We start from the raw sequence: 15,798 nt of genomic DNA, 5'->3' as shown, positions 1-15,798 counted from the left end.
GCCCTGGGGTGTCTTGTTCTGGAGGACAATTCTAGGTCTCATGCTTCAGGGAGGCAGATTTAGAACCAACACAAGGACACAGCTCTCTGATAATCAGATCTCGTTGAGTTCTGAGCACATTCACCATCACCTGTCAGGCCATGGAGATAGGCGTTGTGCATTGAGAGGAGGTTGGATGGACTGACCCTAAACTTCCTATTAACTCTAGTAGCTGGGGTTCTAATTGTTCAGCTGTACTACTCCAGCTCTCATAGCAATGACTTCATTCATTGAATGAATCAGTTATATATTTGGAAATAATTCAGAATTGATTGGGAGGAAAGCAGAAAAAAAAAGACCGGAGACTTATGCTTGTTGTTTCCTTGATGTCTGGGGAGATTGCAACTGATTCTCAAGCCAGAACTTCTGGAAGCCCAGATAGGGAGTCAGGAGGTCGGGGTTCTAGGCACAGATTTGATAGCTACCTAATTGGCTGGGTGACTTTTTGCAAACCATCTACCCTCTCCAGATTTCATTTGTTTATTTGTAAAACATAATGTTGGTTTGGGATGGCCTTCAAGGACCTTTTGGCTCTGAAAAATTCTAGAATTTTTCTTAATAACTTCAACTTTTAAAAGTCCATGAGTCTTTCATCTGTTGCCAGGAAGGCTTGCCATGTGCATAGCCACCCTTTTTCTTGCCATCCTGGTTCTTCCCTGAGCTTAAATTAAGCCCTTCTTTCCTCACTGGTTTCATGTCAGCGCCACCTTCATCATGGTTAACACCTGCTTGGTTGCTATATAGGCTAGTAGGGTGTCTGTCTTTTGTTACCTCATGAATCACTTGCTTTAATCTTTCATATTAGTCTTAGCATCTGCTGTTCTGTATGCCTCTTTTACAATAAATCATAAGCTACTTAGGAAAACAGCAGAGTTTAAAGAAAGAACACTTGAAACCAGAGCCTTAAAGTTACTTCCCCAAAGTAATAGAACTGATCATGTGACTGGACCTTAGTTTTCCAGTTTGTGAAATGGGGGTAATAATAGCTACCTCACGCCCTGGCCGGTTTGGCTCAGTGGATAGAGCATCGGCCTGCGGACTCAAGGGTCCCGGGTTCGATTCCGGTCAAGGGCATGTGCCTTGGTTGCGGGTACGTCCCCAGTGGGGAGTGTGCAGGAGGCAGCTGATCGATGTTTCGCTCTCATCGATGTTTCTAACTCTCTATCCCTCTTCCTTCCTCTCTGTAAAAAATCAATAAAATATATTTTAAAAAAATAGCTACCTCACAGAGTTACTGTGAAAATTAAATTAAATTAAAACATAAAAGAGTTTGGGCCCACAGTGGTTGGTGATGGTGTTGGCGGACAGGTGGTGGTTAGAATAGGCTGAAAGAGCTTCATTTCAGGAATGAAGTCACATTAACACCTGGGCAGAGAGTTAACGATTATTCTCAGTAGTCAGTTCCTCTTCCTAATACTCCACAGGGTCTAAAGATAATTCCACAGAGTGAGTCTAAATCTTGCTGTGGAAATTTAAGGCTCTTTTTTTCTGTTTCTTTCTTAATAAAGATAGAAGTAAAGTCATTTAAATCATTGGCCACTTTTGGCCACAACCCTTGGTTGGTCTTAGAGATTGTTGTTAGGTTGCATCTTGATGATCTCTTCCTGGTGATAACTACTTTCCGCTTCCTCAACACCCCCCTGGTGCCCATCCTCTGAACCTTTAAGTGGGTCTTCTGCTTTCCTCCATCTCCCAGAGTAACCTTCTATCCTGGCAGGGGAACAGTTGTTGGCTAACAGGTCAAATGTATTAATAGACAGGCCATATGGTTCACAGACAGTTTGCTCTCAACAGCCCTGGTAGGAATTCTGGTGGTTTGATTTTTTTAAAAAAATTTTAACTATAAAAATGTGAGAACCATCTGCTGTTAGTTTTTGTATGTGGTAAGTTCTTAGTTGCTCTGCTCCTAGCAGTTCGCACTGCTCCACGTGGAGGCCTCATGGCAAAGCTGGCTTACTGTGTTTTCCATCGTGAAGTGTGTGTCCTATCCAGGTAAACTTCATAAACTGCAGCAGGTTTGCCTACATGTAATTAGGTCTTGGGGTTTATGTAGCTTGTCTTAGCTGGTAAAATGCTTTAATTGTAGTGGTTCATTTGATTGTTTGGGAATAGGTCACATACTAGTTGGAGCAAACCAAGTAGGGTAATGCGATAGAGAGTGATGCCAGGGTGGTGTGGGCTACTTTAGTTAGGATCATGGAAGCTGAAAAGGAAGAGAAAATTGGAGTTGAGATCTGAAGGGTGATAAAGAGCAGCCAAGTGAAGATCTGCAGTTTGAGAATGCTAAGGGAAAGGAAGAGTTAAGAGCAAGGTTTCTGAACCAAGGACTGCTCAAGGTACAGGAGGAAGTCCAGTGAGATGGAGGAGCATGCAGGAGCTGAGGGTGAAGAGGGTCTGGTTCACTGGTTCTCAACCTTCTGGCCCTTTAAATACAGTTCCTCATGTTGTGACCCAACCATAAAATTATTTTCGTTGCTACTTCATAACTGTAATGTTGCTACTGTTATGAATCATCATGTAAATATCTGATATGCAGGATGGTCTTAGGCGACCCCTGTGAAAGGGTCGTTCGACTGCCAAAGGGGTCGCTACCCACAGGTTGAGAACCGCTGGTCTAGTTAATATAACAGGAGCCGCCTGAGCTTTTTAAGGGAGGAGATACTGTCATCTGACTTACAGGTTTAGCGAGGTCATTTTGACAACTCAGTGGAAATTGGATTGTCAGGAGCAAGGATGGAGGCAGGAAGACCAGTGAGGAGGCTCTAGCTATTGTCCAGACGAGAAACAATGGTGGCTTGGACTAAGGGTGTGTGGAATAGATGGTGAGATGTGATAGAATTTGGGATATATTGTAGATGTGGGACCTATGGAACATACTGAATGATTTTATTCTGAGTAACTGGGTGATTGGTGGTGCAGTTCTTATTCAGATGTGGAGGGCTTGCTGGTTCCTTTTTAAGTTTGATATGGCCAATGGACATCCAAGTGAAATATGTCCAGCAGGCGATTGAGTGCATGAATCTGGAGCTTAGACGGATATGAAGGCTGAAATGTTAACGTTACTTGAAGGTCAACAATGTAGACAACAGGAGGCTGAGTGTAGGACACACCATTAGCTAGAAGTTGGAAGGAGATACCAGCAAAGGACTCTGAGAGAGAGTAGTCAGAGAGATCGGAGACAGCCCGTGCTGAATAGGCGGCTGGAATGGAGTGTTTCCTCATCATTCAGTGTCAAGTGTTAGCACCCAGCATTTGTATGCAAATGTCATTCCAAAGATTATTTCGTAGCTACAAACTTAGTGACACCGAGAGCTAGCAAGCCCTATGCCTGCCCACAGAAACCCTCAGCCACAGTGGAGTCAGACATGGGTCTTGTCGGTCAGGATCTGTGAGACTTTTAGACTGTTACCAAAGAGTGATCAGATTTTTGCTGCTCTTGTTTAATAGCAGTTCTCTATACAGCTGGCATGGCTATACCACAAATCAGTTCTTTGAAAATAATCATTCACTAAATTCTAATCCCAAGACTTTAAGACTCATCTAAAATAAAAGCATGTAGCCAACTCGGTGCACACACGAAAGGACGCATAAAAATTTGTATATTTTTAACTACTTCATGTGCTAATCCTGGCAAGATAAGTCTCATAATAAAGTATTTTCTAAATTTTATCTTTTCTTGATGGCAGCTTCTGTTGGGAGTTAATTTCAGTTCATGGAAGATTGTCATACTATCTATTTTTTACTTGAGAAATGACATCTAAGTGAGTAGAGATTTCTTGCCGTTTACCTCTCTTATAATGAAAGTATAATACACACCAATACCCTTTTTAAGTCTAAGGACAATATTGGGGAGTCCTATCTTTTTGTACCATATACTGTAATGTAATAGGTCATTTTTTCCTGCTGTATTCTGTGTGTTTTCTCTAAAGCCCAAAGCAGAGTCATGCTGTAAACAAGATGGTTTATTTGCTGATTGTAATCAGGTCTGGAGAAATAGTGGATTTGTTTTAAACTAAGCAAAGCTGCATTTCCTTTCCAGAAGGTTCCATGGATGACAAATACTTAGGTAAACTCTGTGAGTGTTTTATTCTCACCTTCTACTCCACTGACATTTAGTTTAATTTTACAAATAGATAAAGCTAATAAGAATGTAGTGGGCAGATAGTTGGCAATAGATTGTGGTGAGGAATAGTTTCTTGCTTATTCAACCAAGTACTAATTTAATGCAACTTCCTGGGAACAAAATATCAGAAAATGATCCCTTTTCATAATCTATATATATAAAAGCCTAAACAACCGTTCGACTGGTAACTATGATGCGCACTGACCACTAGGGGGCAGACGCTTAACACACAGGCATGGAAACATGGAACAGACTCATGAATCTCAGAGGGAAGGGAAAAGGGGGGAGGGCGGGAAGAGATTAACCAAAGATCTTGTATGAACACTAGAGGCCTGGTATGCATGTGGAGGGTGGGGGAGACCGCAGGAGGTTGGCTGGTGGGGGTGGGCGGAGGAGGGACCGCGGGATGTTGGCCACTGGCCCCCAAGGAGGGAGCCAGCCCACAGCGCCTGTGGGAAAGGGCCGTGTCCACTGCCACCCACCCCCAGTTCCCTGTCCCAGTCTAGGCCTGAAGGTCCCAGTGGGGTCGGGAGAGGAGGCGACGGTCGCCAGGCCGAGTGCAGAAGGAACGGATGCTGGACACTGCTGTCAGAACCCTGCCACCACGTGGTTCCCCTCCTCACCCCCTTCTCCTTCCCTCGCCACTGCACCACCACTGCCGCGGGCGGGCGGGCGGGCGGCCCCCAGGGAAGGGAGAGGAGGATTCAGTTTCCCTTCTCTCCCCCCTCCTCCTTCACCACCACAACCACGGCAGGCAGGCAGCCCCCAGGGAAGAGAGAGAAGGAGGCAGTTCCCGTCTCCTCCCCTCCCTTCCCTTGTCATCACCACCACTTTGGTGGGTGGGCAGCCCCTGGGGAAGGGAAAGGATGGGAGTAAGACAAACCCTTGTGTCGAGGGCTGACTTTCGATAGTTTTCAACAAGGGAGCTGCTCTGCTACATACGAAACCCCAACCCAGAGCAGGTCTCTACGAATGGTTTAGCAGCAGGGGCCAATGGGGGCTGGCCGGCCGGGGGGAGGGGCCGTGGGAGGTTGGCTGTGGCAGTGCATTGACCACCAGGGGGCCACTCCTGCATTGACCATCTGCCCCCTGGTGGTCAGTGCATGTCATAGTGACTGGTTGACACGTCGTTTGGTTGTAACGGTCGCTTAGGCTTTTATATAAATAGAGGCCCTGTGTATGGATTTGTGCACCGGTGGGGTCCCTCGCCCTGGCCTCTAGTTTTAACATAATAACTCCTGCTGCTTTGTATAAAAACAGCAGGAATTATTTGATGGCACCTTGAAATTCTTCATTTTTTAAAAAATATATCTTTATTGATTTCAGAGAGGAAGGTAGAGGGAAAGAGAGATAGAAACATCAAAGATGAGAGAAAATCATTGATTGGCTGCCTCCTGCACATCCCCTCCTGGGGATCAAGACCACAACCCAGGCATGTGCCATTGACTGGAATCGAACCTGGGACCCTTCAGTCAGCAGGCTGACGCTCTATCCACTAAGCCAAACCAGCTAGGGCGAAATTCTTCATTTTTTTTCTCCAGTTTGAAATAAGTTACTTCAAACTGGAAGTAGCTTATTTATCTGGTTGGCTCAGTCCTATTTTCTAAGACTATAGCTAAAGCATAACGCCTAAAGCCTAGGCCCTTACCTGCCCTTGTCATAAATAAGTAAAATGCTAAGCCAATCTGACAGCTGTGTGCTTAGTTTTGCGTGAAGGTTATAGGATGTAACAAGCCTTGTGCCTGGTCCCTCAGGAGCAGTTATCTTTTTGAGGTGTCAGACTTGTCCTTGGGTGTTCCTCCTTTCCAGAACCATGTGTAGGAGGCAGAGGGTGTGAGTGTGGAGGGGGGGAGGATGGCTCTGGGTGCTCGTCTTACCTCCTTTTTTGCCCTTCCCTCTGCCACCTGGGGAAAGTAAAGTTGAAGGGCCACCTGGTGGATCAGGCTGTGGGCAGCACTGGTGCAGAAAAGGCTGTGTCTGTCTTACCCACCTCCTGCCCTAGTGCCCAGCACGGTGCCTGGCATGTAAATGACAAGAACTCCTGTTGAACGTCGAGTGATGGGCGGCAGGGCTCATATAGTGCCACGCAGTGCTTCTCCCCTTCCCCTCACAGTTACCTCCTTGAATCGCACACAGTCCAGAGTCAAACCAAATCCCAAGACCCCACACCTGGGAAATCACTTGGTCAACTGTAAGGATGGCTTCCTTTGTCTCTGGAGCCTCTACCCAGTTAAGGCACGATTTAGGCGTGTGATGAAAACATTAGAGTTCTTTGGACACAAAGCAGTGATGTCTTGCTAAGAAGAGCAGCTTCTTAGATCTGGTCATGTCCTTTTCCCATTGGGTGAAATCCAAGCCCATCATCTTGGCTGGCAGTGCCCTGCAGGCACTGGGTCCAGCTTTCCTGTACCTGCCACCCTCCTGCTCCTCCAGCACACCAGGCCCTCCTGCTTGCTCCACCCTCTGTCTGGAATGTTCTTCCATAGCTCTTCACTTGCCGCAGTCTTTCTGATCCATTAACGGTCCGCTTAACAAGCACTTCTCAGTGAAGCCTTCTGTACCCTCTTTGTCATCCCTTTTGTCGCACACTTAGGCATTTTGCATTTTCCCGTGTGCTTGCTTGCTAGCTTGCGTATTAGTTGTCTGCCACACCTGATAGAGTGCTTTACACGGGCAGGACTGTTTTCTGGGCAGCATCTAGTCTAGTGCCTGGTTCAGTGGAAGGTCTCAATAAACCAATATTAGTTCAAACGAGTGAATGACGTGTCAACATCCTTTTTGTCAGAAAAAGTATTTCAAGTGAAAAACAGAACACCTTTTCTTCTCTCAGATTCAAAACATTGAACATATATTCCTTAGTCTTGGGAAAGAACTGCCTTAAAGATTAGGGTCAGTGACTTAGTGTCCGTTGTCTATACTAATATTAGTGCTTTTATTCCTAAACTTTTAATGTATTTTCTCCCCTCTTTTTTTTTTTCTTTTGTCTTTCCTTTTTAGCAAGGGAAGCCATATGTCTTCGACAGAGTGCTGCCTCCCAGCACGACCCAAGAGCAGGTTTACAGTGCGTGTGCAAAGCAAATTGTCAAAGGTAAGCACTATTCCTTTATTTCCTCCTGGGCCTTTCAGAGTAATTGAAAACATTAAGTGATATTTGCAGCTTAAGAATCAATGTGCTTTGACTGTAAGCAGAGGCCTACTAATTGGGCACACCGAATTACAGCCCGCGGTCTGGTCCTGATTTGCTGGGGATGTCATGCAAGTTATTTAACCTCCCGACACCCCCTTTCCGAGGATATTTCTTTATTTCTTCTGCCACCTTTCTGGTGGAGCTATTTTATCACTTAGAAGCTTCCAAGCTAGGTGAGCTAGGACCACACTTTTTTTCTAATGGCTTTAAAATACTGCTGCAGGTGGGGGAGTTCTGTTTTCCTTCCAAGGAGAAATATATATATTCCTGATGCTCCAATTGTACATTTTCAGTTGATCTATTTTGTGCATCGGTCTCTTCAGAAAGAAGCCTTAAATGTGGAAAATTCTTGAGCATCAAAGAATTTTTTCCCAGCATCATAAAATCACATTACCTTGCTGGTTATTGAGCTGTTTTTGCTATTCAGCATTCCTTAATTATACTTTCCTCTAACCCACTTTCAGTCATTTCACTCCGATCCCGGCATTGGTTCCTCCAGATAAGCAGCCTGAAGCCTACATTTGTGTCCTGGAGATCTGTCCTTTTCTCTGGGACTGGCCTTGGCCCTGAGTGATTTGTGTCACAATAACAGCAGGGAGATGAAGCATTTACAAGCCGCCCTCCCTCACCCTTTCCAATCGGGGGCAGGTTGGAGCTTGCCTTGCAGAGCTCACCATCTGCACTGAGCTAAGGGACATCTCCTGCTGCTTGCTTTTCATCATTAAATCCTTGCTTTCAAATTTGAATGCTTTGGCATTTGTGCTTTCAAATGTCTTGATGCTGCCACCTTTATAGGTAGCTCTGGATTTAAAGAGCAAAAAATAAAAACAAAGTAAGAAAAAAATACCTTGTCATGTTAGATCTTATTTTTAGCAGCAGAGATGACTAACCTAATACTTTGAACTCATGAAAATCAGCCCTGGGTACATCTGTTAGATTAATTCTGACCCTGGAAACCTGCGTGGGAGCCTGTCGGGATGTAATGTTCCTTGCTGAGGTGTATGGTTATTCACGTTCCTTTTGCAAATATCAATTAATTTTAAAGGTCTTCACAGTAACATTTTTAGAGAAAACTAAAAGGAAAAAATATGCCTGAATTTGAGCTCTCTTTGAATTAATAGTATGGGCCTCTACTGGTGCTAATTTTCATCTCCTCTTTACTTCTACTCTTTTGCTTCTCTTTCTATCTAAACATGTTTTTTGGAGCATATAGTTCTAGTTTGTCCCTAGTCAGACTTCCTTTCCCTCTTTTATTGCACTTGTTCATGTCTTTCTTAAAGTCTATTTAATCACATATGTGCCGGATTTTTCTTCTTTTTCTCTCCCCTTCATTATCAGAACCAAATAGTATTTACAACATGCTGTGCTAAGCATGAAGGCCATTTAAATACATCCCCACCCTCTCTAAGATGACATCGGAATTAGAGATAAACTCCATTGAAAAGAAATCCTGTGATTAACAAACAGCAATAATAATCTTTACGTCTTTATTTACTCGAGAAGCTTGTGTCCCTTTCAGTGTTTGGATTTTTCTACAGTATGAAATGTTAGAAATAGCCTGGGGAGCTCTTGAAGATGTGACCTAACTATGGATAATTTGAAACCCAATATATGGTGAGCCACAAAGAAAACCATTTAGAATAAAATTAGGCCTTGATATGATATAATAAACACACTTTTCAAGCACCATAAATATTACATAAACATAGTCATTTTGTAACAAGAAAGAGTACCGTAGTCTCCCTTGAAAGGAAATGAAGAGGGGAGTGATGAAGACCTGATTTAACTTTTTTAACCCCCACTGAGGCTAGCATGAGGGGAAGTAGTTCTGCATCAGCAAGCTCAAACATAGATATGTAGGAAAGAATTCCTTGGCTTAGATAGCAGTCACAGCTGAGGTAGCTCTTGCCATGACAAGCCTATTTAAGTCAGGAAAGGGAGGTGGTGTGTGGGGGCCTTTTTCTAAGAATTAAATCAGATGACTGTGAAGGTCACCATAGTCTCTGATTCATGATAAGGCGGTGGACTGTGAGCTTTCCTTTCAAGCCTGTCTAAACCCTTAATATTTTGAGATCAAGAAGACTCCTTTTAACTGGCAACTCTATGCTCTCTCAGATTTTCTCATTCCCTTCAACTTCACTGGGCTTTTAAGTGTTTCAAACATTTGATTCTAGAGTCCTGGCATCTCCCACACTCTCATCTTTGTCTGGAATGTGCTTTTCAAAATGTTGTCTGAGAGAATATGTGGAATTTGCTTCTAGAAGAGGTTATATATAGGGTTTGTGACTACCAGCCTGGTATCTAGGAAGGTTCCCATAAATACCGAGAAATTAAAAACCATGGTTAGTGGGTACTATTGTTGAAGCAGAGTATCTATGTCCCAGACTCCAGAAGTCACTCAGGGCATTTGCCTTTCAAATTATGCAGGCCCATAAGGAGCATTTAAATTTCTTTATTTGATTGATTTTTAGAGAGGAAGGAGGAGAGAAGGGAGAGAGAGAGAGAGAGAGAGAGAGAGAGAGAGAGAGAGAGAGATTGATTTGCTCCACCTATTTATGCATTCATTGGTTGATTATTGTATGTGCTCTGTCCGGGGATCGAACCACAAACTTGGGGTATCCAGACAATGCTCTAATCAACTGAGCTAAGCTATCAGGCCAGAGCAAATGAGCATTTAATAATAATAATTTTATGAGTTGTTCCTTTCTAGATGTAGACTCTCCAGTGCTGGAGAAGGTGGTTTTCTAGATCTAGTTTCTTTAAACTTCATTCATTTGGTTGTTTCTTTCACCCATTCCTTATGCAAGTACTGCATATTAAATATCCACCATGTGGTAGGTACTGCTAGGGACTGGAGTAACAAAGATATGTAAGACTCTGCAAGAAGTTTTGAGTAAAAGGATACAGACAGATGCAGCCATAATCATCATTCACATGGGTATTATGAGTTTTAAGGTGGGTGTGTGGAAATGCTATGGGAACACAGAAGAAAGTCACTGGATACCGATTTTGATGGGCATGGAAGGGAATTGGAGAATTAAGGAAGGCTTCTTGGACAGGTTGGGTCTCTAGGACAGGAGAAAGGCTATATAAGCAGGGGGAATAGCAACAGCATAAAGACACAGATTATATGGCATGTTGGGCCACTTAGAGTGGAACAGGGTGCAGGGGGATGAGACTTTAAAAAAAAGTTTGACAGGATCAGAGTTTGGTTGAAATTGGTGGGCTTTATCCTGTAGGCAATATAGACCCATAAAGAATTTCAGCTTAGAATATTTTCAGGTCTAGTTTACTATTATGTTATATATGACTCTTAAGGAGATATATTTACTTCTCCACTATTATCTATCAGGCACCCTCTATGCATTTTACATATGTTACTGTATTTTAAATCTTAACAGGTCTATGGGGTGTAAGCATTATTTTCCCCATTGTACCAAAGAGGAATTTGAGGTGAAGCAATTGGGCCAAGTCAATTAAGGGGTAGTGAGGCTGGGACTTGAGCCTGAGTTTGTCTACTTAATTGGATTTTTCTGCACTGTCCTCCTCACACTTTTCTGGCAGGTCTATAAGAAGAATTTAAATTTTTTTATTTGATTGGTTTTTAGAGAGGAAGGGGGAGAGAAGAGAGAGAGAGAGAGAGAGAGAGAGAGAGAGAGAGAGAGAGATATTTGCTCTACCTATTTATGCATTCATTGGTTGATTATTGTATGTGCTCTGTCCAGGGATGGAACCACAAACTTGGGGTATCCAGACAATGCTCTAATCAACTGAGCTAAGCTATCAGGCCAGGGCAAATGAGCATTTAATAATAATAATTTTATGAGTTGTTCCTTTCTATCAGCCATATGGACAGTTAACCCAGGCATTGAAATAAGATAGGGACAGGAATGGGGGTGGGAGGAAGGCAGAGGAGAGAGAATAGAGATTGCAGTTCTAGAACCTCCAGATGGCCCTGCCTGTCTGCCAATAATGCATTTCAGTTCTGAAGGTGCCGCAGGCCCTCACCTGGGTACAGTGTCGGCCCCGCAGACTGGCTGTTAGCCCAGCATTCTGGTTGGCCCTGGCATTCAGCACAATTACCTCTACATTCTCCGCACATGGGCTACTTGTGTGTTCTTTGGTTGACTGGAGAAAGCCTTAGGGTTCCAAGCTGGGATGACTTGTGTGTCAGCCACTATTGCCAGAGACCCTGGTGCCCCTGAGAGGCCATTTCACCTGGAAATCTGGGGGGAGGCCACGGCAGCCTCCTCAGGAACATTGATGTGTATGTGTAGGTATAGGGATGCCCTCCCCAAATTCTTACCTGACAGTCGAACTAGCTCTTCTGCTCCAGCAAGGCCTGGGCTCAGAATTAGCAAAACTAGGACAGAAAACTTGGCTTTTGAGGCTGCAGGAAGAGGCAACAAGTATTTTCAAGTGTCCCATCCCCATCCCCCCTCCTCCTGGGAGAGGAGAAGTCCCTTCCTGCCTGCAGTGGACTCTCTCTGGGGTTTGCTCGGCCCCCAGATGGACGTGTACTGTATTTGTGGGGTGCCGCCGACTGGGTCGTGTGAGCTGAGATCACATCACGCCAGACCCAGTCACAAAGAAAGGTTCTGTCTGGCTGAGCCGGTTCCCCGCGCTGTGGCTTTTGTCACGGTAGAGACTCTGAAACAAATGCTTTCCTCTGGCCCAGGAACTGTCACTCAACGTGATGAAAGTGCCTTTTGTGGACTGTTGCTGCTAGAGGCGGTGGGGTGGCTGTGTGGCTCCGTGTGGCGCTCGCACAGGCCTGCTAGCTCTTTCTTTGGTGGTTCTCCGGGCTCCCTCCATCTCCTGTCATCTCAGTGGTCCATCCCCAAATGCATTGTTTGTGCCCCCCCCCACCCCCTCCACCACCTCTCCTTTCCACGTAGAGGAAATAAACCACTCATAGAGTAAGCAAATAAACAAACAATGCTCCCTCCCCAACGCAGAGTTTGGGAGAAAATAGAGAACACTGGGTTCAGAGAGCTTTTTCTTTTCTTTTTAGATTACCTTCTAATTCAGAATTGAATTGATAGAGGGCAGCCATCACTCCGTTCAACCTTGAGCACTAGACGTAGTTCCTTCAACAATGAATTTATTGTAACATGATTGTAAAGACTTTAAAGGCCAAGTGGAGTTTGTTCTAATGGGGTTTTATTTGTTCTCTTTTTCCTAAAAAAAATAAAAAAAATAAAAGTAATTGCGCTCAGTGTTGAAACAGCAGCAGCAAGCAATCAGGGTTCTCTAAGTATATAGCTCTATGTGCTCCTCAGCTCCTCACTCCACAAGTTCACATACGTGTCCCAGTTCTTGCCCTGCAGGTGTTCAGTGAGCCACAGCTGCCTAGGGTCAGTGGGACTGCATTCTGCTGAGCGTGAGGGGGATTCAGAGAGGCGGGCTGGGCTGGGCTCTGGGAGGCCTATTCAGATGTCCCGGCCCCATTGCTTTTCTGCGAGGACAAGGCCCGCGCAGGTTTTCTCCCGTCAGGGCTCGGGCTCTGAGGTGAGTTTTCTTTAGGGTGTGGCAGGTTGCTCAGAGCCACCTCCTGGGAACATGGGCACTTGTAGGGTGGCCAGTGGCCCGATCCCGGGAGCAGAGACAGCTGGACCCTTGGCCTGGCTCCCTTAGCCCTGATCTAACGCCTGGGCTAATGGGTCCCAGAGTGCTTCCTACACGCGGGCTTAAGCTGAGGAAGCCCTTTCAGTCTGGGGGAGATGTTTAATTTCTATGAAATAGAAGCTGTAGTGCGGTGATGGGGGCTAGAATTCTGGTTGCCTGGAGGTGTTTGTGCCATGAATATAGAACTTTAAAAGTACGACCGAAGAAGCACGCCGTGAGCACACCCACGCCTTTCCCTGTCTCCCATTCTTCCCCCAGAGGCTCACCTCTCCTAAGCTCCGGGACCCCGCAAGGCGTGCAGCCAGGGGAGCAGCGGGCAGCGTCAGTTAGTCCTGGGCTTATCCCTGAAGCTGCTTTTCTTCTCTGACTCCCCAGGGAGATGACAGCAGCCCGGCCTTGACTCATTTTTTCCCAGGTTTCCAGAGACAAAGCAGCCCACCTCGGCTCTCCTGTCACTTCTTCTATCCGAGGCCTTCCTTGTTTCACTGTCCAGAGCTTTAGTAAATGCAATCTCAAAAAAAAAAAAAAAAAGTAAATGAAAGTACAGCCGAAACGTGGAACCTTTTTCCTGGGTCTTTCAAAGCATATCACATCCATGTACGTGTAGAGGCTCTCTGCTCTGTTTTCAGCCCTGAGGAATCTTTTCTCTGAAAAAGTTGGCATTTTCGTGAAAACTGAAGCTTGAACCTCCAACCCTTCCATCTTTTTCAAGTTTTTGCTTTCCCTGTTACCAGGGAAACCATTACCAGCAGTCTGATACGTGTGAACATTCTCTCAATATAGCTTGATGCAAACTCTTGAGGCTGCTGCTAGGATTTAAAAAATCCTGCCACTTAATTTTCCTTTCTTGAGTTTCCTAAAGGATATCCCACTTTCTTTGCTGGCCTCAGTTCAGACTTTAGTAACCTCAGATCAGTAAAATGTATATTAAATATTTTTTAGGAAATCCAACAAAACAACAAAAACCAACTGGCATCACACAATTCAGAGAGACCCACCCACCAACCAAACACACCTGGTCAGGACCTGAACTAGATGGAGCTGATTGCTGGGCTCCTGGCCCTGAAAGAGGACAGCTGGGTGTGAGGTCCTCTCCCTGCACCATCCCTTGGGGAATGAAGGCTCCTACCCGTATGTAGAGAGGGTGGTCAGGATATTAATTATGCACCATTCCCTTCCCATGAGGTTCATGTGGATGACGGAGGGTCGAGGGAAACAAGCACACAATGTATTTTGATGACCTCTGCTGCTTTGAAAGAATTCCCACAGATAATCTTCAGTGCATCACACCCTCCCCATCCCCATGGGAGCCGGCTGCCCTGTGCGGGCGCCCAGTGTGCTCACAGTGCGTTAAAGAAACCCCGGTGCTGATGGGTTCAGTCGCTAAAAACAGAGGCATTAACTTTGAGTCAGGGCCTTGGTGGCGTCTGGGCTGATGGATTGTTGCTGTTGGCTCAGTTTACAGAGCGGAGCCCTGCCCCACAGCTCTGGACCAGCTCCCTCTGAAGGGGCTCTGGTGTGTCTCCACAAGAAACCTCCCCAAGGAGCCCTCCTGGGCCAGGGTTCAAACCAACCCAAATCAGACCTTCAGGAAAGAAATTCTATTCTGCACCTCACCCCAGAGACGCAGGGCACGGATAATGGTTCTTCCCCTGGCAGGTCTCCAGAGATCAACTTAGAAAACTGTCTTTCTACTAAAAGGAAAGTATACGCTCCACATCTGTTGTAATTTTGATGTTACTGGGAGAAGTGTGTCTGCCTCCCTCTACACTAACAAGTTCTGTAGGAATGTGAGTCCATTCCTCTTTGTTTGTGGAGCAGGAGAGGCTCTCATTTCTGCCCTTTTCCTCACAATTCTACTTAAAATTTTAGCAAATGGAGTTGAAATATCAATTGTGTGAAAAATGAGATGGGCCATTTTGAAAATGTAATTTAAAAATATGCATATGATCAAAGTAATGGGTTAATTTCATTTGTTTTTTTCTTGCTTGCAGATGTCCTGGAAGGTTACAATGGGACAATCTTTGCTTATGGACAGACTTCATCAGGAAAAACGCACACCATGGAGGTAAGATTGCAGCCAGCTGCGATGTTAGGCTCTGAGACTGAACAGAACTTGAGGTGCATGTGGTTTTTTACTGGGCAATAGAGTTGGTTATGGGATGGTTATGTTTAGCCAGTTTATGGTATTTTTAAGAGTTTAAAAATAATGGTGAGTAATAAAATCTCAGGAGTTGAGTATTTAAAAAACTTCTTTGTGAATAGCTCTGTCAAAATAATGATAAATTTTATTAAAAATAATCATCAACAGGCTAAACAGTGGTGTGAGTATCCGTATGGGCTGGAGCTCCGTCTAACAGAAAATCTCTTGTGAAAATCATTTACCCGAAGGAGGACCCCTGGGGAGGCGTCTCCTCAGAAATATAAAAAACTGTAGGTCAGAGAAGAAAGAGGTTAGCTTGTGAACCAGCTTCAGCCCACAGACATATTTTTGTTTGGCCTGCCCATTGGTTATTTTTGTTGTTGTTGTTTTGTTTTTTTAATTTTAGGCAGTGTTTAAAATGAAATGATTTCACACAATTTTAACTGTCCAAATTTGGTTTGAAATTCTGAAGATCTAGCAACACTAGGTAAAATTTCACCCTAATATTAAGGGTAAGCTTCAAAGCAGGGATCTTCATTGTCTTGGTCACCTTTCTATTCACATGTCTAGTGTGTGAAACTAGGAGAGGTTTGATGCAGTATCTGTTAAAATGATACACTTGTGGGGGCCCTGGCTGGCCCATGTGAATGGGGCTGGGCTCTCTGGTCTACCCCAGCC

The 15,798-nt window shown here is 44.7% G+C and overlaps 1 protein-coding gene across 1 annotated transcript in view; it reads left to right on the top strand.

Moving 5' to 3' along the window:
- KIF5C (kinesin family member 5C) overlaps nucleotides 1-15,798 on the top strand; it is a 153,167-nt gene that overhangs the window by 43,227 nt on the left and 94,142 nt on the right. Inside the window, exons 2-3 of the mRNA XM_059704528.1 lie at nucleotides 7,160-7,250; nucleotides 14,972-15,045. Of these exons, the coding sequence (XP_059560511.1) occupies nucleotides 7,160-7,250; nucleotides 14,972-15,045 (165 nt within the window). The remainder of the gene's footprint in view (nucleotides 1-7,159; nucleotides 7,251-14,971; nucleotides 15,046-15,798) is intronic.

Source organism: Myotis daubentonii, chromosome 7, assembly GCF_963259705.1.
Source record: "Myotis daubentonii chromosome 7, mMyoDau2.1, whole genome shotgun sequence".
In the NCBI taxonomy this organism is placed as follows: Eukaryota; Metazoa; Chordata; class Mammalia; order Chiroptera; family Vespertilionidae; genus Myotis; species Myotis daubentonii.
This window is presented reverse-complemented; position numbering and strand designations above follow the sequence as displayed.